This window comes from Salminus brasiliensis, chromosome 4, assembly GCF_030463535.1.
Source record: "Salminus brasiliensis chromosome 4, fSalBra1.hap2, whole genome shotgun sequence".
Taxonomy (NCBI): domain Eukaryota; kingdom Metazoa; phylum Chordata; class Actinopteri; order Characiformes; family Bryconidae; genus Salminus; species Salminus brasiliensis.
Genome location: NC_132881.1, coordinates 35,669,107 through 35,689,845, shown reverse-complemented (window position 1 = coordinate 35,689,845; position 20,739 = coordinate 35,669,107). Strand labels below are relative to the sequence as shown.

The 20,739-nt window shown below is 40.8% G+C and overlaps 4 protein-coding genes across 4 annotated transcripts in view; 3 read left to right on the top strand and 1 right to left on the bottom strand.

The window, feature by feature from the left end:
* Nucleotides 1-20,739, bottom strand: part of rhoua (ras homolog family member Ua) — a 220,889-nt gene that overhangs the window by 157,553 nt on the left and 42,597 nt on the right. The window lies entirely within an intron of this gene.
* Nucleotides 371-9,124, top strand: abcb10 (ATP-binding cassette, sub-family B (MDR/TAP), member 10). The gene is made up of 13 exons (XM_072678219.1): nucleotides 371-1,444; nucleotides 2,032-2,232; nucleotides 2,431-2,633; nucleotides 2,737-2,871; nucleotides 3,014-3,160; nucleotides 3,332-3,467; nucleotides 5,320-5,415; nucleotides 6,245-6,454; nucleotides 6,915-6,994; nucleotides 7,213-7,393; nucleotides 7,529-7,572; nucleotides 7,669-7,703; nucleotides 7,970-9,124. The coding sequence occupies exons 1-13, from the start codon at nucleotides 1,027-1,029 to the stop codon at nucleotides 8,223-8,225; spliced, it is 2,142 nt and encodes a 713-aa protein (XP_072534320.1). The 5' UTR covers nucleotides 371-1,026; the 3' UTR covers nucleotides 8,226-9,124.
* On the top strand, nucleotides 11,837-14,870 carry acta1b (actin alpha 1, skeletal muscle b). Its single transcript, XM_072678220.1, has 7 exons — nucleotides 11,837-11,889; nucleotides 12,725-12,864; nucleotides 12,971-13,295; nucleotides 13,645-13,806; nucleotides 13,928-14,119; nucleotides 14,204-14,385; nucleotides 14,483-14,870. The coding sequence occupies exons 2-7, from the start codon at nucleotides 12,736-12,738 to the stop codon at nucleotides 14,624-14,626; spliced, it is 1,134 nt and encodes a 377-aa protein (XP_072534321.1). The 5' UTR covers nucleotides 11,837-11,889; nucleotides 12,725-12,735; the 3' UTR covers nucleotides 14,627-14,870.
* Nucleotides 15,963-20,592, top strand: ccsapb (centriole, cilia and spindle-associated protein b). Its single transcript, XM_072677008.1, has 4 exons — nucleotides 15,963-16,052; nucleotides 16,680-17,027; nucleotides 17,748-18,058; nucleotides 18,470-20,592. Exons 2-4 carry the CDS (start codon nucleotides 16,700-16,702, stop codon nucleotides 18,647-18,649), a joined length of 819 nt encoding a protein of 272 aa, XP_072533109.1. The 5' UTR covers nucleotides 15,963-16,052; nucleotides 16,680-16,699; the 3' UTR covers nucleotides 18,650-20,592.

Genomic DNA, 20,739 nt, shown 5'->3' with positions numbered 1-20,739 from the left:
CATCGTATAAAATAAATGATATGTATATGTAATGTTTTATATATTTGTATTATTATTATTATTATTATTATTAAACGTTTTTTAGTTCAGGTGTAACAATTTGTTTATCTTTGCAGTAAAAAACCATTCTGTACAACACCTAGTAAACGCGGCTGCCCAAATATATATGTATATATTTGGCATATTTTGAGGTATTTGTCGCTCTTCACTGCTTCTGCCTATTCTGCGATCTACACGTCATATTAATCAAAGATTGTTGGATGTAATGACTTGAAGATCAGTGAATTCGTGCCGCCGTAGGAATCGATGAATCGCGTATGCTTTAGACATGTCTGAAAAAGTCTCGTATTACTAAATTGAGAGCGGCCATTGGACTAGAGTGGGCTAGTTTCTGTTAGTTTCGCTGCTTCACAGTGTAGGACATCTAGGGTCAACCTTTTCAGCTGATGTTTTTGAATGCGTAACACTATTGTGTTCATGTTTTGCTGCCAAAAACATCACGCCCATTTTCACCATCGTGCTTTCTGTTGGAACGAGCACATTAACGTGGCCGTGTCAGGTTTTGGTGACAGTGGGGCGCTGCCGGTGACTGGTCTGGGTGGAGAGGAGATAACGAGGAGAACCAGGGATGTGTGTGTAGCTGTCACGGACAGATAATGCTGTTTAGTAACTGTCGGACACGAACAATACCTTTGCCCACATTGGGCTTGGTTTCTCTGAAGAGATCAGTAGCCGAAACGCTTCTCTAGTGCCGAGTGCAATCAGCTGGACTTCTGATGGTAAATTATAACGTTATTGACCTGATTGACTGAATTCAGCGATGCGTTTAACCACGAACTCAAGGTTATATAGTGACTAACGTTAACTTACTGTTAGTTTAGTTGACTGGAAAGGTGGTCTGCGTACTTTCTGCTCTTTTTGATTGCACGTATACGTTAATTAGGTAAAATTAAGTAAAATGTGCCGAAGCTAACTCAGTCTCCAAATGCAGGTCGCCTTTTTATTTCCTTTAACTTTGTGTTCACAATGTTACTAACGAGAAGGCTAACTGCTGGGAAACTATTGCAAAAGTGGAGCATTTCCTGCTACCGTCCTGAAAGACTGTACCTGTTGCCAAGTCGTGCTTTGGGAAGGTCGCGGAAAAGGCAGGCGCGTGAGGAGGAGGAGGAGGGGGGTGCACACTATGGGGTCTGTTGTGGACCTTTGTACGTGAGGACAGGCCCGTCCTTACATGCCTGCATCCGCTCCGGAGTGGGGTTTGTTCCCCGCGCGGTCTGGCCACACTCCATTGCTCTCTACAGCACCTCAGCGGACTCCAAACAAGCAGAGCATGTGGGAAACGAGCAAAGTCAAGTCAAGACCGGCAACAGACCGGGTCGGATCCCCTCGGATGACCTCAAAAAGTTGTTGCAGCTTGCTAATCCAGAGCGCTGGAGACTGACAGGTAAAGCCTCCTGTGCATTCAGGCTTTTCGAGCTTTACTTCATTCAGTGTCATTTCTAGTATTAAATGGCCCCATGTCCTACATTGCCATTGTGTGTTATTTCTCCCTCTCCACTTAACACTTACATAAGCACAGGCTTATGTTCCCAGACCAGCCATAATTAATTGTGCTTGACCATAATACATCCCTGTGAAGCTGGCGTAAATGGCACCTGTTCTGATTGGCGGCCCTGTGCTGTGCCTTAATGAAAACGCAGTCCTGGCTGAAACACTCCTTATAGCTGTAAGGAATGAACAACGCTGTAGACCAAATTGATGGATATAGGTAAATCCATTGCTTTTCATGACGCCACAAAAACACGCCCTTTTAGCCACATAATTTCCATGTATGCATTGACTCTTTTCTTAATATTGAAAAAGTGTGCAAGAGTAAAAAATGACGCTAACACAGATTATGTGTGTAATACCGATGATAATGACGATAAAACATTTTGGCATTTGGTACGCACTGGTTGCCAACCACAACACGTCACATGTTTCCAAATTGCTGTTGGGTGGTGTCCCATTTTTATCGATCTTTCCTGGCAGCTGCGGTGGGCTTCCTTGTCGTCTCCAGCGCTGTCACTATGTCTGCACCGTTTTTCCTGGGTCAAGTGATTGACACTATCTACACAAGCGCGTCTGAAGACTTCAGCTCCTCCCTGACGTCACTGTGCATCATGCTAACAGGGGTATTCCTGTTTGGTGGCGCTGCTAATGCTGCTCGTGTCTACCTCATGCAAATTTCAGGTATGGCCTCAATATGGAGCTGTCAGTATGGACAGATCTGCAAAAAACAAAGACAGCTAAACCCTGCTTTTTCTTCTGAAGAGCTTCAGAGGCATTTGTAACACAGGCTGGAGTCAGTGTAAATTAATGTGGAATGTGGAATGACCTGAATGTGCTCTGAATATATATGCTCTGTCTTGTCTGTGGTGGTTTTTACAGGGCAGCAGATTGTGAGAAATTTACGTGAATCCCTTTTTTCCTCGATTTTGAGGCAGGAGGTGGGATTCTTTGATAAAACTAGCACTGGTGAGCTCATTAACCGCCTCTCAGCAGACACAGGTCTGGTTGGACGTGCGCTCACCGACAACTTGTCTGACGGCCTTCGGTCGGTTGCTCAGGCTACGGCTGGAGTCAGCATGATGGTGAGCAGCATGCTGATGCTGACATACACCTTGTGTTGTTGCCACGTAATAAAGCTGAATGGCATTGTAGAGATCATTAGAGCTTTTTTTCCCCTCTCTTCAGTTTTATGTGTCGCCCAGTCTTGCTACCTTTGTCCTTATGATTGTGCCTCCTATGGCTGGCCTCGCTGTCATCTACGGAAGATGTTTGCGCTCCATATCCAAGCAAACACAGGACTCTCTGGCAGAGGCTACACAGGTTAGGCACAGCTCTTTGTGTATTTTTAATTTAACTGCTGTAACTCTCACTTGTACAGGTGTGATTGCAGCAGGCCATTGTTTGCTGTTAAAGGGTCAGATTAACAACACTACTCCTTTGCTCTTTCCTGTGCATTCAATAGTTGGCAGAAGAAAGGATCAGTAACTTGCGAACAGTGCGGGCCTTCGGCAAGGAGCTGACAGAGTCACAGAAGTATGCAGAGAAGGTGGACTATGTCCTCCATCTGGCTAAGAAGGAGGCTCTGCTTCGTGCTGGTTTTTTTGGAGCTGTACGTCTTCATTTTAACCTCTGGAAAATTTTAATGGTGTTAATGTGTGCATGCTTTTGTTGTTGTTGTTGTTGTTGTGGTGAAAACACAGAACCATTTTAGACATTTTACTACTCTATGTGACACATTGCAGAACATTTGAACAGAACTAAACTATGTTTTTATGTGTAGACGGGCCTGAGTGGGAACATCATCATCCTGAGTGTTCTGTACAAGGGCGGGCTGCTGACAGCGAGTGAACACATGACTGTCGGAGAGCTGTCCTCTTTCCTCATGTATGCCTTTTGGGTGGGCCTCAGCGTCGCTGGTAAGGATTACACCCATAAAAAAGGAGTCCTTCAGGGGTTCATTAGTAATACCAATAATAGTTTTATGTAAACCATGACATCTTTGAATGCAGTTGTAGCTCTTTGGCTGGTTAAATGACACTTCCTATACAAAGGTAGTTATTTGTTTGCATATAGCCTCGAAAAGGGTTCCACCATTCTTGCACGCAGAGTATAGAGTACTTTTGTTTGTCTACAATCCTGTCTGTTGTACTGTACCTGTCCTGTAGGTTGTGTTTCTACTTGTAGTTTGATTCCTTTGATCCAGACCAGGCGAGACAATTGTACATTGTTAAATTTTTAGTCCTGGTTTGCTTTGCTTTTATACAGACATGTTTGCAGTCAAACCGAAATTAGTAGAGAAAGGAATTGATGTGTAATGCACATATACGATTCTAATGGTGACTAGTTTTGAAACACTGTGTGGTGTGGTTGTGTGTTCTTGATGCAATAACGCCTGTAACACAACCATCTTGTGACACCATGTCCTGTGCTTGGTTCATTTAGATGCGTTTGGTTCATATTGTGTTCATATTTCAAACAAACTCCACCAGAGTTTGTTTAGAAACAGACTGAGAGCCACCTACTCGGGCGATCTCTGTCCACTTGTTTGGTGCGCACAAGAGTTCGGAGGTCAGCGTTTACAATCGCTCTAACAAACCTCACTTACCAGGGTTTGTTTTAGTGTACTCTGCCTAAACTGAGCCGTCTATTTGTAAATAGTTTAGTCTCATGTGCACTGTAAGAATTAAGGATTCTAGAACTGAAAAAATGCTTCTTTGGCTGTAGCAACATCAGAATCCTTTTTTATATCATGCTATATAACAATTATTGAACCATCTACAATTTCCACCAAGATTCTCTGTACCTTTAACTAGGAAGAGCATCTAAATGTTTTGAGAAGTTATGGTGGTATATACAGTGGGGAAAAAAGTATTTAGTCAGTCACCAATTGTGCAAGTTCCAGTGCAAGCCTGGTGCAGGTCTACAATTTTGTTTCTGGTGTCCTTCAACGGCTCATTTAAGAAGCCTCTTAAAAAAGAAGTTACAGGTCTGTGACAGCCAGAAATCTTGCTTGTTTGTAGGTGACCAAATACTTATTTTCCACCATTATTTGCAAATAAATTCTTTAAAAATCAGACACTGTGATTTTCAGATTTTTTTTCTCATTTTGTCTCTCATAGTTGAGGTCTACCTATGATGTCAATTACAGGCCTCTCTCATTTTTTTAAGTGGGAGAACTTGCACAATTGGTGACTGACTAAATACTTTTTTTCCCCACTGTAAAACCATTGCCTTTACTAAAGAACCCTCAAACAATGTAAGACTGTCTTTGTTCAAATTTAACCCAGCACATTCTGGGCATATTATTGTTATTATAAGCAGTGTCACCCAGGAACTACTTTACATTACTCAGGAACTACAAAAAACTACTAGTTATGCTTAAAAGAGAAAGGAACTGGAGTCTGGATGTAGGGGTTTAAGGGGTTAGTTCGGGTTAGGGGTTGAAGTTTACATTTACATTTACATTTACATTTATGGCATTTAGCAGACGCCCTTATCCAGAGCGACTTACAGAGGTGGGACAGTGTAGTGTAGTGTCTTGCCCAAGGACTCTTATTGGTGTAGCGCAGCACAGTCACCCAGACTGGGAATCGAACCCCAGTCTCCCACATGGTGTTTTAGCTCAGTGGTGTTATCTGTTGCGCCACACCAACCACACCAAGTTCAATTAATTTATAATCAGTTATCTCCAGTGCATGTGTTACATTGCCAATATTGCTTGCTGTTCGACAATTAGACAAGTAATGTTTTTATACTCTTTATTTTAAGGCCTCAGCTCATTTTATTCGGAGCTGATGAAGGGGTTTGGTGCTGGAACTCGTCTTTGGGAGCTGATTGAAAGGAAGCCTGAATTTTCCCTCAACGGTGCAGATCATTTCACAAATCTCACAACACTGAACAAAAAAAAATATATATATATTTATTTAATTATGGGTGTTTTCACATTGTGATATTGTTTTAAATGAACCAAAGTGAACTTGAAAGTGAACCAGCTGCAACTGACGGTGGCTTTTGTGTTCTCAAAAGGCTTTTTTCTGGCTTTTTCAGCACTGATTAGGTCTCAGACCACTTTCTGTTTACATCTCCTATTAAACTCTGATCCTATTCCTAGTCAGGTTGAAAGGCTTTGTAACAATACTCCAAGAGCAACAATTTAAGTTATGACTACATGAAATCTTAAATCAAAAGTATTTTTTAGGATTTAGCATTTTTTGTTACATGCTATTATGTTATACAATGTATTAAGTTGGTTTATAAAGGGGGGTTGTACCCTGTGCCTCAGCATGCGTCTCCTCTTTCTGCAATCAAGATAATCACTGTAATAGCTGTGCTTTCACATGTTACTGTAATGTGACTGTACTACTGCTGTTTCTTTGCAAGCTCACACAAAACTGTTGTAGTCCTATGGTTTTTACCTGATAAGCTCTGGAGGATTGTGGCAGTGTTTGAAGCCTCAAGGTTCTTTAACCATAAAAAAAAACAAACCAATCAGACCACAGTAGGAATCAAGTGAAATTGGTTTATTTGTAGATTCAGAGGTCATTTGACCATGTGCCTCATCAGACCGAGAACACTTAAAATGCTGTATGAAAACACCCATAGTTATGACCGTAATATAAATAAATGAACAATATAAATAAATATTTTGTTTCCTAAACATTATATAACAATGTGTGCCACATTCTTGTTTCAGAGGGGCTTGTTCTGAAACCAGAGCAGCTGAAAGGAGCCCTGGAGTTCCATAACGTGTCCTTTGCTTATCCGACAAGAAAGGATGCCCCCATCTTTCAGGACCTCAGTCTGTCAGTTCCAGCTGGCTCAGTGATGGCGGTAGTGGGGCCCAGTGGCTCAGGAAAATCTACCCTAGTGTCCCTTCTGCTCCGACTTTATGACCCAGATTCAGGTAAAGACCTTGTTGGGATCTCTACTTTTCTTATTTTGACTTAGGACTTAGATGAGAATGCAGAGACTTCACACCCACATACTGAAACATCACCGCCTGTAAAAGTGTCCATGCTGTGCATGATCTATCAGTGATGCTCTTAATAATTAGAAGAAAATGATAACTGTGACAATAAGTTCTGTTGGATCAACGCTGGCTAGCATCACCTTGACTGACTGGACCCTGACTGACTGGACAGCTTCTCTGGGTCTTCCTACAGACCCAGAGAAGCTGTCCAGCTGTGCTCTCTGGAACTCCAAGCCACAGTTGGCTGTGGCATTTCATGATAGGCCCATGTTTTTTAGCTCCTGTTTTTTTTCATTTTCTTTATATCTGTTATTAAAATCTGGACTTGTGTTGATATAAATTCAGTGTAAGTGGTTATTTTATCTTACAGCCTTTATTTATTTGTCTGCCTTAGGCATAGTAACTGTAGATGGTCGTGACATTCGAGATTTGAATCCTTATTGGCTGCGGAGTCATATTGGAACTGTAAGCCAGGTAAGCACAGCAAAACAGCATTAGAAGCAAGACATTTACCCGTCACGTTATAAGAATGCATGACCATGGGTGTGTATGTGTGTGTGTGTGTATATATATATATATATATATATATATATATATATATATATATATATATATATATATTCTGAATTTCTGAATTTCTGAATTATTTATTTTGGTTTATTTGTTTATTTATTTATTAATTTTCTTCATAGGAGCCAGTACTTTTCTCCTGCTCCATTGCTGAGAACATTGCCTATGGGGCAACAGACCCCATTAAGGTCACAACGCAGGACATCCTTCGTGTCTCTCAGATAGCTAATGCACATGATTTCATTCATGGCTTCCCTAAAGGTTTTGATACCGTGGTTGGAGAAAAAGGAGTCCTTCTGTCAGGTGCATAAAATATAATTCTTTCTGTCAGTCTCTGTTTTCTTTACTTCTATTATAAGCGTTTCAGTGTTATTGTACATTTTCTAACTTGGCTTTCTAACTTGGCTTCAGTTTATCAAATTTAAAAAACTTTTGCAGGTGGACAGAAACAAAGGATTGCTATTGCAAGGGCATTGCTAAAGGTAGGGTCTATCATAATTCTCTCTCAGAATATGCTATAATCCGTTTCATGCTGTTCAGCATTACAGTTTTAACTGATTTTCCCTTGTCTCCTATAGGATCCCAAAATTTTGTTATTAGATGAAGCCACAAGGTAAGATAATCCTTGACCTAAAACATGTACATTAAATAAAATGTATTACTTTATTTAAAATTAAATTATTGAAATTATTTCTGAATTATTATTTACATTTACTTTATGGTGGTAATAGTCTTAATAAGATCTTTATAATACCACAGACTGATTTAATTAGCCTTAAAGCAATGTATAAAGTGCCTGATGATAAAGCGTTTTTTAAAAACATAAAAACATTTTTTTAACACTTTGGACTCCATGACTACCTCTTGTTTTAAATGCAGCGCTCTGGATGCAGAGAATGAGTTCCTGGTCCAGGAGGCTCTGGAGCGGCTGATGGAGGGCCGCACCGTGCTCATCATTGCCCACCGCCTGTCCACTATCCAAAGTGCAGACGCCGTTGCGGTGCTAGACCAGCGCCATGTGGTGGAATGTGGTCGCCATGCTCAGCTTCTTGCGAATCAGGGTGGTCTCTTCCGCAAGCTCATGGAGAAACAGGCCTTTCTGCAGCCTGAGCAGAGGGAGGCTCTCTCCAAGTAGAAGAACATTAATGTAAAGAAAGCACTGATAAAAATGTATGAGTGCCTATGTAATGTGTGTGTGTGTGTGTGTGTGTTATTATAAATATAAATAGGACCTTCCATTCTATTGTAAGGGACAAGCATAATTCAAAGAAAAAGACCACAAAAGGGACTGAAGTGAAGGAGGAAATTAAAACACTGCCACTTTATAACTGGAAGTTGTTTTATTTTTTATTTTTTTTATTACTTATAATGGTAATGACAGGGTGCTACAGTACTGTCTCTCATTGAACAGAAGTCCTGGGATCTTTGACATCCTTACTTCATATAGTGTATATATCACACCGAAACATCCACATGGATACACAGCATATTTACAGAGACCGCATCCATGTATAAACAAAGATCTCAAAAGACTGAAAGCTTATTTTGTGGTTCCTGTTTACCTGTACTAATCCATGTTGATCTTTGTCCCTGATGTTCATCTTGTTTGCAAAACAAATCAACTCACAGAATGTGTTTAAGAGAACAAAACCATAATCTGCTGCTCAGCATTAAAGTGTGTGTGTGTGTGTGAAGGCACATTATTACATGCTGACACTATACTTCTCTGCCATATCAAGATGTATGATTTAATCATGTAGACATGGATGTGTTCTGTTTTAACCACAGTTATTACCTGCGTCAATTGATTTATTCATTTCTTGTATAAAAAAACCTTTAAAGAATAATCACCTGCTGCTGTAACAGGAAAATCACTTGTATATTTTAAATAGAGGCCACAGTTGTGTTGGCAAGCATACACTATTAGAGATATTTAACGAATAAGATATGTTTTTCACTGCTCTGTCCAAATGTATTCACTGCTGTGATGTATTTTTAAGAACATGTTTTAATGCTTGTTCAGATAAAATAAACTGCTGATATATATGTATACATAAACACTGGGTGTTTGCTTTCTCTTCACACAATTTGATGCAAAGTTGAAGAAAGCAACAGGTCTCTCATGAGCTGAGAATGACTAAATTTGCCAATAGAGGGCAGCGCTGCCCTTAGAAATATTAGCTTGGACTGTAACTCGTTTTGTACCTCTTGTAGGCTGCACCTCTCTAAACCAAAAGAACAGACTGTGGCTCGTTTTCTAACTCCGTTTGCACATCCCTTAATCAAAAGAACACACTGTGGCTCATCTGACATTTCTAAACGAATCTGTCATTTACAGGACCACTTTCAAAGCCACTGTATTTCACCCTTTCATTCCCAACCTTCTCCTGACGGTCTGCCCAGCCCGCAGAACGTGATTTCACCAGATTGAAGCCCAAGCTGAAAGAACCTACCACTTTAAGGCTCCTCGGAGGGCTCTCCTGTGTGGTCAAGCGAGTGAGCTGCTTAGTTCTCTCAGTAATGAAGAGCCTGTAGCAGTTGTCGCGGCTCTCTGGCAAGCAAACAGACCCCCTTGCAGTGGTCCGCGGAGTGGAAGCAGCTACAGTCCCACTTCTGAGTGCAAAACTAAGCTGATGGTGCCCCCACCTAATCAGAGACTGACCAGTGGCAAAGCTGATCTCAGATCATTCTTTCTATATTCATGATAGTCATAGAGGCAGAAACGGATCCTACATCAGCACTTCTACCCCTGTGGTGACTTTAAATGGAAGTGGGTAGAACTCCTAATATATTTAAGTACTCATCTTTCAGAAAACAGAAAACACAGCTATTCTGCTTTTGCTTATATTTCCACCTCAATTCAAGGCTAAATGAACCTGAAACTCTATCAAATATTATATTTCTTTAGCCATGGTTTGAAATATGAGGACAATCCTTATAGTACTATAAATTACAGCTGTGCACCATACGGCACTGCCATTTTCTGCTGACCTAATGACCTGTCCAACACCTAATCCTCCAAAAGACTGAACCAGGGCCAATGAGAATTGAGAGTTCACAGTAAAATACTGGAGTCCTGTTCCATTTTTCTTAAGCAATACAGATAAAAGCCCCACCTAATCCGAGATCACAACCACATTTACTCACATATTACTTAAGAGTCACAGAGCTGATCTCTGATCAGAAGTGTGGGTAGAACTCTCCATATATTTAATATCACATAAAACACAGCTATACTGCTTATATGCCCCTCCCCCCCAGTCTTATATCGTATACATAGAGTAGTATCTCTATAATCTCTCTGTTCTCCTCAATTGTTCATTAATGGTCACATACATTTTTATTCCATCTGCTTAAAACCTCAGGGGCCGCTCGTGTTACTGTTTTAATTCATCTATTTTTACCTTTAACAGTGTGTGTTTTACAGCTGGGGTCCCTGAGACCAGAAAAGGAGGTGTGTACGGGGGTGCATATACTTTTTCTGAAACATGTCACCAAGTCAAAATTATGTTTATTAGCAGTCCTCAAATATGAAGCTGTCATTAAATATCAAGCTGATAAATCAATCAACGCGGACCCAACATCCCAAGCCTTGCCCCCCATAAACTGCGCTGATGAGGCACAACACGCTGACTTATAGTACGGAATAAAAATAGCGCTCATTTCAGTGGGTTTTATAACGGCCACTGCCGCAGTAATTACATACTGAATAATAATAATACTAATAATAATAATAATAATAATAATAATAATAATTAGTGAAAGGAAAGTAACGTTTTTGTATGCACAAATCTTTACATTTAAACGTTACATTAAACTGTATCACATCTTTAGATTCTGGGTTTAGGTTTAGAGAACTCAGGGAAATCTGCAGTAGGAATTATGGTCACCATTGTTCAGCATGATGTGAATTGACATGAAAGCTCCAATATATCAGATAAGACACACCAACACTTTAGATACATCAACAAAACTATATTTGTATTTAAGTAAAAAAAAAAAATACCGACTTAAAATTGCTAAAAAGTTCCCGGGCCACCAACCAGATCTGATTCCACTGCCATTTTCACTGATGTAGACTTGCTGCTCATGTACATTTGCTTGCTGAATATATAAAACATAAAATACAGGGCATGAACAAATTCTCACACTAATTGTAAATATGCAATAATCGCTTTTAACAGAAACCCAAATGAAGCTTTTTTCTTATAGAGAGTACTTTCTGCTTCTTGCAGAGATGAGCTCGATGGCGCTCCTCAGCAGCTCCGGACTGAGGAAAACTAGCAGGCTTTGATGAATCACCCCGTTCATTCCGTCCATGATGAGAGAAGTTCATAAAACTCCCTCTGTCGAAGTGTTCCTTACTTCCTGGACAGTCTGTCGCTATCCATAGCCAAAGTCCAAAGTCTTCCATTCTAATGTAGATCTCCAGCCTTAATTGCAGTATGAGAGACACGGAATGCCATCGTAGTAAGCAGCACCATGTGCATCCTACTACTCCCCATATACGGTTCGGCCGCCCTGGCTTCGAATCACGGCTAACGCGCCATATTAGGACAGTCATGCGTTGGGATCAGGGGGAGGGAGGCAGCTACTCTACGAAGTCCCGTCCAAGAACCTAATATGGGTGAAGGCAGGGCAAAAATCCAACCGAACACACGAACATCATCAATGGTGTGCGTGGGGGGTAATAAAGTCTCTGGTATAAAAGGATCCCAAGGAAAGGGGGCCTTCTGTAGCTGGAACCAGCAGTGGTTGCATTCTGCACTGAGCTTCATCTAGGAAAGGCACCACCAAAGGTAAGGAGACTGAGATGGACCAGAACATTAGAAGACTAAAAAATAATTTCAGCTTTATTTCTGAAGCTGCATTTAAGTTGATTAATTTAATCTAATTTCACGTTGACTGAAGAGCACAATTTACTATTTTATTTTTTAATGGGAATGCATTTAAGCTAATTACTGTAAACTGTAGTTTAGCAAATAATATATGTAGAATAAAGAGCACAGTTAGTTAGTATATTCATTTAAATGTGATTGCATTTAAGCTAATTACTGTAAACTGTAATTTAGTAAATATTATATGTAGAATAAAGAACAGTTAGTTACTATATTCATTTAAATGTGATTGCATTTAAGCTAATTACTGTAAACTGTAATTTAGTAAATATTATATGTAGAATAAAGAACAGTTAGTTACTATATTCATTTAAATGTGATTGCATTTAAGCTAATTGCTGTAAACGTGCATTTAAGCTAAATCGTTGTAAACAACGATGTCACGTAGACACAATATATTTCACATTTCAGTTTAAAAGGGGTAAACTTATATGTCAACCTCAAAGCAGATTTCAAAATGTACAACTTTATCATCCACAAAAAGTAGCTTTCACTTTTTGTTTAGACAGGTGCCAATTTAAACCTCTTTATACGACCTCAATTACAATTTTAAGTACAACAAAAAAATGTAAAATAAAAAAAATAATAATAAAAAAATAAGCACATCTCTGCTTAGCAATGTTTTGATTAGTGTCTCCCCTCTGTACGTTAAAGTAGCGTACAGCTGTTTCATTTAATCTGTCCCCTGCTGTGCGTTTCAACCCGGTCAATGATTTACTACCATGTTGACACTCAGAACCCACCAAAATGTGTGACGACGAGGAGACTACCGCCTTGGTGTGCGACAACGGCTCCGGCCTTGTGAAGGCTGGCTTCGCCGGTGATGACGCCCCCAGGGCTGTCTTCCCATCCATCGTTGGTCGCCCCCGTCATCAGGTATGTTTACTATTACTGTAATTCTTTACCCAGCTTTTTAATAACCACATCTAAGGTCAGATTCAGCTGCAATACGATATTAAAATGTCTCTTTGTCTTCTCCCAGGGTGTCATGGTGGGTATGGGTCAGAAGGACTCCTATGTAGGAGATGAAGCTCAGAGCAAGAGGGGTATCCTCACTCTTAAGTACCCCATTGAGCACGGTATCATTACCAACTGGGACGATATGGAGAAGATCTGGCACCACACCTTCTACAATGAGCTCCGTGTGGCCCCCGAGGAGCACCCCACTCTGCTCACTGAGGCCCCCCTGAACCCCAAGGCCAACCGTGAGAAGATGACCCAGATCATGTTTGAGACCTTCAACGTCCCTGCCATGTATGTGGCCATCCAGGCTGTGCTGTCCCTCTATGCCTCCGGCCGTACCACTGGTGAGGAACCCGGCATTACATGAACACAGAAATGGCACTGTTATTGTAATTTAGGGTAGATTTAGGTGTTGTGGGACCTTTGAAAAGCTCATGCTTATTCAAATTGTAGGTAATATTTGGTAGTGTATTGTTTCTAAATGACTACTAATTACATTTAAAAAGTACATAATGTTTTTATTTTACTGGTTGCTCCAATATACCTGAATCTACCCTATTCCTAAAAAAGGCTAATTTCACACTTATTGTGCTCTGCAAATTAATATTAGAACTTATGCATATAGACTCTGTTACACACAGAAGGTGTGTTTTCCTGGATTGCTGCCTCATCCTACCTTTTCTGCGTTTTTAGGTATTGTGCTGGACTCTGGTGATGGTGTCACCCACAACGTGCCCATCTATGAGGGTTACGCTCTTCCCCATGCCATCATGCGTCTGGATCTGGCTGGTCGCGATCTGACCGACTACCTCATGAAGATCCTGACTGAGCGTGGCTACTCTTTCGTCACAACTGGTAAAAAACATCATTCTGTTTACTGGCAATCATTGTTTGTTCTCCTCTTAAATGAATCTTACAGCCAGGTACACATGCAGCATCTGCAGGTTTTGCTAATTTGCACAATGCTCTATTACAGCTGAGCGTGAGATCGTGCGTGACATCAAGGAGAAGCTGTGCTACGTGGCTCTGGACTTCGAGAATGAGATGGCCACCGCTGCCTCCTCCTCTTCCCTGGAGAAGAGCTACGAGTTGCCTGACGGCCAGGTCATCACCATTGGTAACGAGCGTTTCCGCTGCCCAGAGACTCTCTTCCAGCCTTCCTTCATTGGTGCGTAGTTATCCCCGTCACTTATGACATCCTCTCACACCTTTCTTCATCTCAGCTAACAACATCCTTCCTCTTCTTAAACAGGTATGGAGTCTGCTGGAATCCATGAGACCGCCTACAACAGCATCATGAAGTGCGACATTGACATCAGGAAGGACCTGTATGCCAACAATGTCTTGTCTGGTGGTACCACCATGTACCCTGGTATTGCTGACCGTATGCAGAAGGAGATCACTGCCCTGGCCCCCAGCACAATGAAGATCAAGGTAACATATCAGTATTTTTCCCTCTTGTGTACCCTCATGATACAGACAGGATGGCATGCAGATCCTCTGATACTCATCCTTCTTTTTCTTATCCCAGATCATTGCCCCACCTGAGCGTAAGTACTCTGTCTGGATCGGTGGCTCTATCCTGGCTTCCCTGTCCACCTTCCAGCAGATGTGGATCACCAAGCAGGAGTACGATGAGGCAGGTCCCAGCATTGTCCACCGCAAATGCTTCTAAATCCCTCAATGTGGTTATCGTCTGCGTCTGCTCGCCATGAATCGCACAGAAGTGGAGCGCTGTGTTGATATGGGACAGATTCATTGGAGAATTATGCCGTAACCCTGTGTTACGCGATGAATATGCTTCAGTGCAGAATGGTTAACATCAAGACAAGAAGATCATTGTTCATTGTCCAACATCACAATGTAAAATGTACATACATATTAATTTATTAAAGTACATTATTTGGTATTTTTCGAGACGTGTCTATGTGCATGGATTTTATTACTCAAATGAAGAGTCTTAAGATTGAAACTGAAATCAGTTCAAGCTACAGTACAGAAACAGTTTGTCCTTTTAATCTGAAAAAAAGTAATGTGGTCACAAAATGACTAGTTTCAACCCAGATCAACAGATGTTTCCAAGCATTCAGAAAAAAAATACTTAATACTAAATACTTAATAAATAATCATCAGTTTATGGCATGCATTAAGCAATGCACACATTAACTTCGTTTCAGAGGCAACCATTGCATGCATTAAAGCATTCAGTACCTTCAGTGTTCAGTTTACAAATTCCAAAAGACCAAGATTACCCATGAGGCAAAAGGAGACGTGACTGAGTTCATTTCTATCTCTATCACACTACACTGTGGGTAAGCCTTCGGCCTTGAAAGCTGACTCCCGCAGCTTGACTCGACAAGAATGTGTCTCGTTTGCTTCTCTGAGCCAGACATAGCTGACATTCGACACTACTCTGTCATTCATACTTAATATATGGATATGAGAAATAGTGAAAGCATTGCAATCTGCATTTGTCCACTTTTGCTACTTTGTGGCTCTCTAAATGCAAACCTTCTACCGGACTGAAATTATCTGACCTAACAAACAAAAAACAAAAAACAAAAACAAAGCAAGAGATATTTTAGATATAATCTAAAATAATGGATTTTCTGGACACATTATACAGGGGTGGAGAAATACAGGGGAAGTATGAAAATGCGGGATGATGCAAGCCAAAAAGTCAAAGAATAGACTCCTCCAATAAAGTCTACAAGACTACATCTTGATGGAGAATCTACACCAAGAATGCTGTGTCCCTGTTTGGCTAACTGGCCCTGCGTGTGGAGGGGGGACTAATGCACAGTACTGGCCCTTAAACAAAGGTGAATAAGCAGTTGCTGGCCGTTTACTGTTAAAGCGTCCAGTTTCGATCTTATTTGCATAGGAAAACCCCTTAAATAGGTTATAACGAAATCAAGCAGTTTCCACATCTGAAATAATGATAATACGGTCTCCATTCACCCTCCCCCAACCTGTTGCTGTCTTCACCCCCTCCTTCACCACCTGGCGGAGCCAAACTCGAACAGCCGCGGCTGCCCACCAGCACAGCACGGCTGCAAACACCACCTGCTTCCGTTTGCCTTCGACAACAACCAGAAATTGTAAGTTAAAGCGTTATTTACATAGCTAGCTTCTTTGGAAGTAATCGGGAATACACAGATGAATCAAAAACAGGTCTACCAGTGTCCTGAGGGACACACTTATGCCGTTGACAGAATCTGCGCTAGCAGGCTAGCTAGCTAACTCTGCCGGACTCTACACCATGTAAACACGGAGCTAGCTTGTTCTGACCATTTTATTAATATGTATGGCTAATATGTATCTATAATAGATTGGCATTGCATTCGTTATCGTCTTGTACGCTCTATGAAGAATCGTGAACTTGTAAAAGGTGACAGGATTATCGTGCTGTCCTCTGCGCGCTTGTTTACATCTGTCTGCTAGCGGCTTGAATACGTGACTCAATGAGCAGAGGACGCCATGGCTTAAATAGCTTAGCTAAATAGGCGGGCCCACAGCGGGGTGTGTCAGTGGCTGGCCGGCCATTGGTTTCCTCTCAGGAAAAGGCTTTACTGTCAGAAGTGTTTTCATTTAAATGTCGGGCGGGAGGTGCTAGTGAGGAAAAACAAAGCCCAGCCGTGGAGAATTCCCAAAGGCTGCACACAGAATGCCCCCATCCAGCCTAGCCTGACTGAAAAACTGTCTGATGTTTAACTGTCTTCCTTCAGAGCGATAAACGTGGAGCAATATGGTGACGAAGCGGATCAGATCGGAATATATGAAGAGATTCAAGGATCCCAAATGGGAAACGTACGCAAAATGTTATGAGGACTTGGTGAAGTACAGGTTGTCCAGGCGGCTGCTGGAACAGACACATAACCCCTGGTTTTGGGGGGAATGGGGAAGTGACACCGAATCCAGCGGGAAATCTACTCCTCTTAGCAAAAGTAAAGTCGAACCTCTTCAGGTGAAAGAGGAAACGTCTCCAACACCACGATCTGCGAAGGAAACACCAGAGGCAGCTGCTCCTCAGCAGGAACCAGTGCATCAGAGAGAAGTCACACACTCCCCAATAGGTAGGCCATTTGTTGAACTCTACAGGACTGACCATGGCCCAAATATGGCTGTAACACCTGCTTACAACATGTTGTGACACCTGCTTGTTCCAACGTTTTTTCCTGAGCATCTGTCAGTATTTGTCAACCCTTTTTTTCTGCAGTAAGAACCTCTACTCTATTAGGAAGGATTTACACTAGACATTGAAACATTGCTGTGAGAATCTGATTGCATTTCTCAGACACTAATGTCTAGTCTACACTCTCTAGCCAACATTTGGACATGGGTACTTTAGGGTCATGTGTGGCCACTCCAGAGGGTCCTATTCTATTGGTAGTGCTTTTCATATGGGCTATGTGTGCCCAATTGAATACCTGTGTCAGCAATGAGTGCACCTAATAATACACTGTTAAAAGTATAGGACCTTTGAGGAACGTTTGGTGGTTCTTCAGTTTGAAACTGTGCAGGAATCTCTTAAGGTGCTTTGAGAACCCTTCAAGAAAAGGGTTTTAGAAGAAAAAGGTTCCTTGAAGGTTCCTCAAAGCATCCAAAGAGGTTCCTCCACAGTTCCTCCAAAAGTTCCTTAAGGATCTTGTACCTTTTACTATGTAGATGACAAGATTATTAGAATAGGTCTATATGTTTGGACATACAAGTGTATTGTATTATCAAAAGATAAAACCGCCATCCCATGACTACCCAGTATGCATTAACTCATCAAGTTTTGTTCTCCATCACAGAACAAGTCACAGAAGATGTTGAAACTCAAGAGAAGGAGGAAGCGAAAAGCAGAGAAGCATCCCCTGTTGCCTCTGTGGTCCAGCTAGATACAGATACCTGCATCCCAAGCAAGACAAAGAGCAGACCCCAATACTTGCGCAAGCTGAGCAAGTCTAAAACCAAGCATCAGATACCCAAAGACATGGGATCAACCAAAGACATTGACAAAGAAAGCAGGCATCCTTTTGCTATGTACGGCTCGGGAGAGAAACAGGCAGAGATGGCGTCAAAAAAAACTCATAATGTGGGCCCAGCTGCATCAACCAAGGAGGTGAACTGCTTTGTAGTCTTCAATACATGTACAAATTGACAGCAGGTTTACCAGATCCAGATTAAGAAGTGTAATGATTCACAAAATCCTATTGGTTGGTTGATGTAATATGGTTTTATAGCATTCATAGAGTGTATAGTGGAGGTTATCTGACAGGATCAGGCCATGAGCTCATATTTTAGAGTTGACAAACTGCCATGAGCTAATACACTAGCCATGATACAACCATGAAAATTCATCCTACCTGCCTAATGTTCAGGAACAGGCTTAAGCTTTGTCTAGAGAACTGACTCATGCCATTTACTCTCAGTGATGAATGAGTCTCCTGGATTAAACATCAATAAGCAAGACGTTTGACTGCAAAAGTTTCTAAGACTGGTTCATGTTCGTTTCTTTTTTTTCTGTTCCTAGATCCATGAGTCCGCGCTAAGAGCAAAAACCAGGCGAGAGGTTGAGAAGCAGATGAAAAGAGTTGATAAACGGAGGGCAAAATCTGCTGATCTGGAGAAGATGAGCACAAGCAAGATTGTCCCTGATTACAACCCCTGGATGACGGAATATATGCGCTGCTTCTCTGCTAGGTCTCGGTAGAACTGTAGAGAAAATCTAAAGAAGAAACCAACTAACATGAGACTAGGCAAATCTCTCAGGCTCCCAACAACATTCCACGTGGTTACTGGAGACCCGTGTCCACCTTAGCCGTCTTCCAACATGGATAACTGTCAAATATGACAAACTTTCAGTGAAGGCATTAATGTAGTTTATTTATGTAAACTAAAAATGATAACGTTGTATAGCAAATGCTTTGCCCTTATCACTTGCGACTGTTTTTACTGCTATCAGTTATCAGTGTGATTTAGCCTTCAGAAAAATAGGGATGTACAGCACAGTCCACTGTTTTTAGATGCCATGTTTTATTGCCACGGACAACCACCTCAGGATTTGCTCTGTGTTGTGTACTAAAGTACTGAAAACAGGTCAACAGGGAAACTAAAAGATCTTTATTATTATCTGTTCAGGACTTTCAGAGCCATCGCATCATGAACATATCACTTTCAACGTGTATTAAGGGCACTAGTCTACAATCTAGACTCTAAGGGCTGGTCTCCCAGAAAGGGATTAAGCCTAGTCCTAGACAAAATCTTACTTTTAATTGAGAATCAACATTCAGAATGCTCTGTAGTCCATGACTAGGCTTAACTTTTGTCCGGTAAACCGACCCTACATGTTTAAATATTTTTATGTTTTTATTTTTATTTTTATGTTTGTCAGTTTTGTACGTATGTCAGTTTTTGTAGTTTTATCTTGTAGTTTTGTCGTTTTATCATTCATTCCATGGTGCGATTTGCAGGGTATAGCCAATCTGTACTGGGTGCACTTGCCCTAATTCTACTCTTCTAATGTTTTGCAGGTCTTTGCCAACAGTGTATGTGGTTTAATGTGAAGATGTACTGAGTGGTATTGTTTTTAACAAAAATTACACAAGTGTACCAGGGTGGTCTGATTACAGACCAAATTACAGTTTGTTTTGTTTAACACATGTAGTTCAGCTAGACTATCAAGGCCCTCAGGAGCTGCATGAAGTAGGCCATGTTGTCTATGAAAAAGACAGCATAGAGAACTGTTTAAATGTTTCAGTGTCATGTGATGCGGTTAGGACTGCCATTTCAGTATCTTGTCATTTTTACTGTTCTGGCAACTGTGGGTATTCAGCCATTGCAAGGTATTTTTAGAACCTAGTGAGCTCCATCCATGCTCATTGCCTACATGGTGTTGACAAAATCTAAAACCAGGAGCTCAGAAGCCAACTGAGTCTGTGATCACTATGCTGCAGATAACCAAAGCAAATACTTTAAACAATGTTCTGATCACTTTTTGTTTGCTAAAATGTTAGCATGGTAAAAAAAATATTACATGCTACTGCTAAACCTGATGAACGTATGGCACATTTGATATAAATATTTGAGGCAGCTCAAAGGACTTTTAATGCCTTTTAAACCTCAAAAAGATGATTAAGAATGTGGATCATTTGTTTTTTAGATTGACATTCAGTTTTATAAGCACAAAAATGAATATTTCTTGTATTATTTATGCTAAATCAAGTGTCAGAATATCAAATAATTGCTCTCTGCCATTGGTGATGATATAGAGACTGCTTATCTTTTTGTATAGTGGTTTACAGTAATAGCCATAATATTGCTCCTGAGCCAGAACAAAGAGCCAATGAAATTGGTTTGAAGGGTGTTTAGGAAAGACTGTAATGTTTGGACGCTTGCCTGTATTTGAATGTGTGTTTGTGTATTTGGATGTGTCACAGTAGTAACAGAGTGGTGTTAATGGGATTCTGCACAGAATTTAGGTCATTCCAGAGTATTTTCTTGTGACTATTTTAAATAAGGATATCTGTGACAAGTCTGAAATTTATATCGCTCATTGTTTTTGCTCAGTGTACTTGAATTAAAATTAGTTTGTTCTAGGTGCAATCAAAATGTGTTTATTTAATATATAAATAAAATTTTGATAGTTTTACCACGTTTATATGTGAGAACCTGTTATGTACGCTATTCAGGTTTGTACTGCAAACAAAGTGCAACAGCGTGGGGAATTGTATTAATATTTAGGTGTCATAACAACACAGTACAGCACATGCCATTGACTGCTCTGTTCTGAATAGGACAGTA

Coding starts and splice junctions, on each gene's coding strand:
- abcb10 (XM_072678219.1), top strand. CDS start 1,027: ATGTTACTAACGAGAAGGCTAACTGCTGGGAAACTATTGCAAAAGTGG. Junction 7,394..7,528: donor AAAAGGAGTCCTTCTGTCAG/GTGCATAAAATA, acceptor AAACTTTTGCAG/GTGGACAGAAACAAAGGATT. Junction 7,573..7,668: donor TTGCAAGGGCATTGCTAAAG/GTAGGGTCTATC, acceptor TGTCTCCTATAG/GATCCCAAAATTTTGTTATT.
- ccsapb (XM_072677008.1), top strand. CDS start 16,700: ATGGTGACGAAGCGGATCAGATCGGAATATATGAAGAGATTCAAGGAT. Junction 17,028..17,747: donor AGTCACACACTCCCCAATAG/GTAGGCCATTTG, acceptor TCTCCATCACAG/AACAAGTCACAGAAGATGTT. Junction 18,059..18,469: donor CAGCTGCATCAACCAAGGAG/GTGAACTGCTTT, acceptor TTCTGTTCCTAG/ATCCATGAGTCCGCGCTAAG.
- acta1b (XM_072678220.1), top strand. CDS start 12,736: ATGTGTGACGACGAGGAGACTACCGCCTTGGTGTGCGACAACGGCTCC. Junction 13,807..13,927: donor CTACTCTTTCGTCACAACTG/GTAAAAAACATC, acceptor GCTCTATTACAG/CTGAGCGTGAGATCGTGCGT. Junction 14,120..14,203: donor CTTCCAGCCTTCCTTCATTG/GTGCGTAGTTAT, acceptor CTTCTTAAACAG/GTATGGAGTCTGCTGGAATC.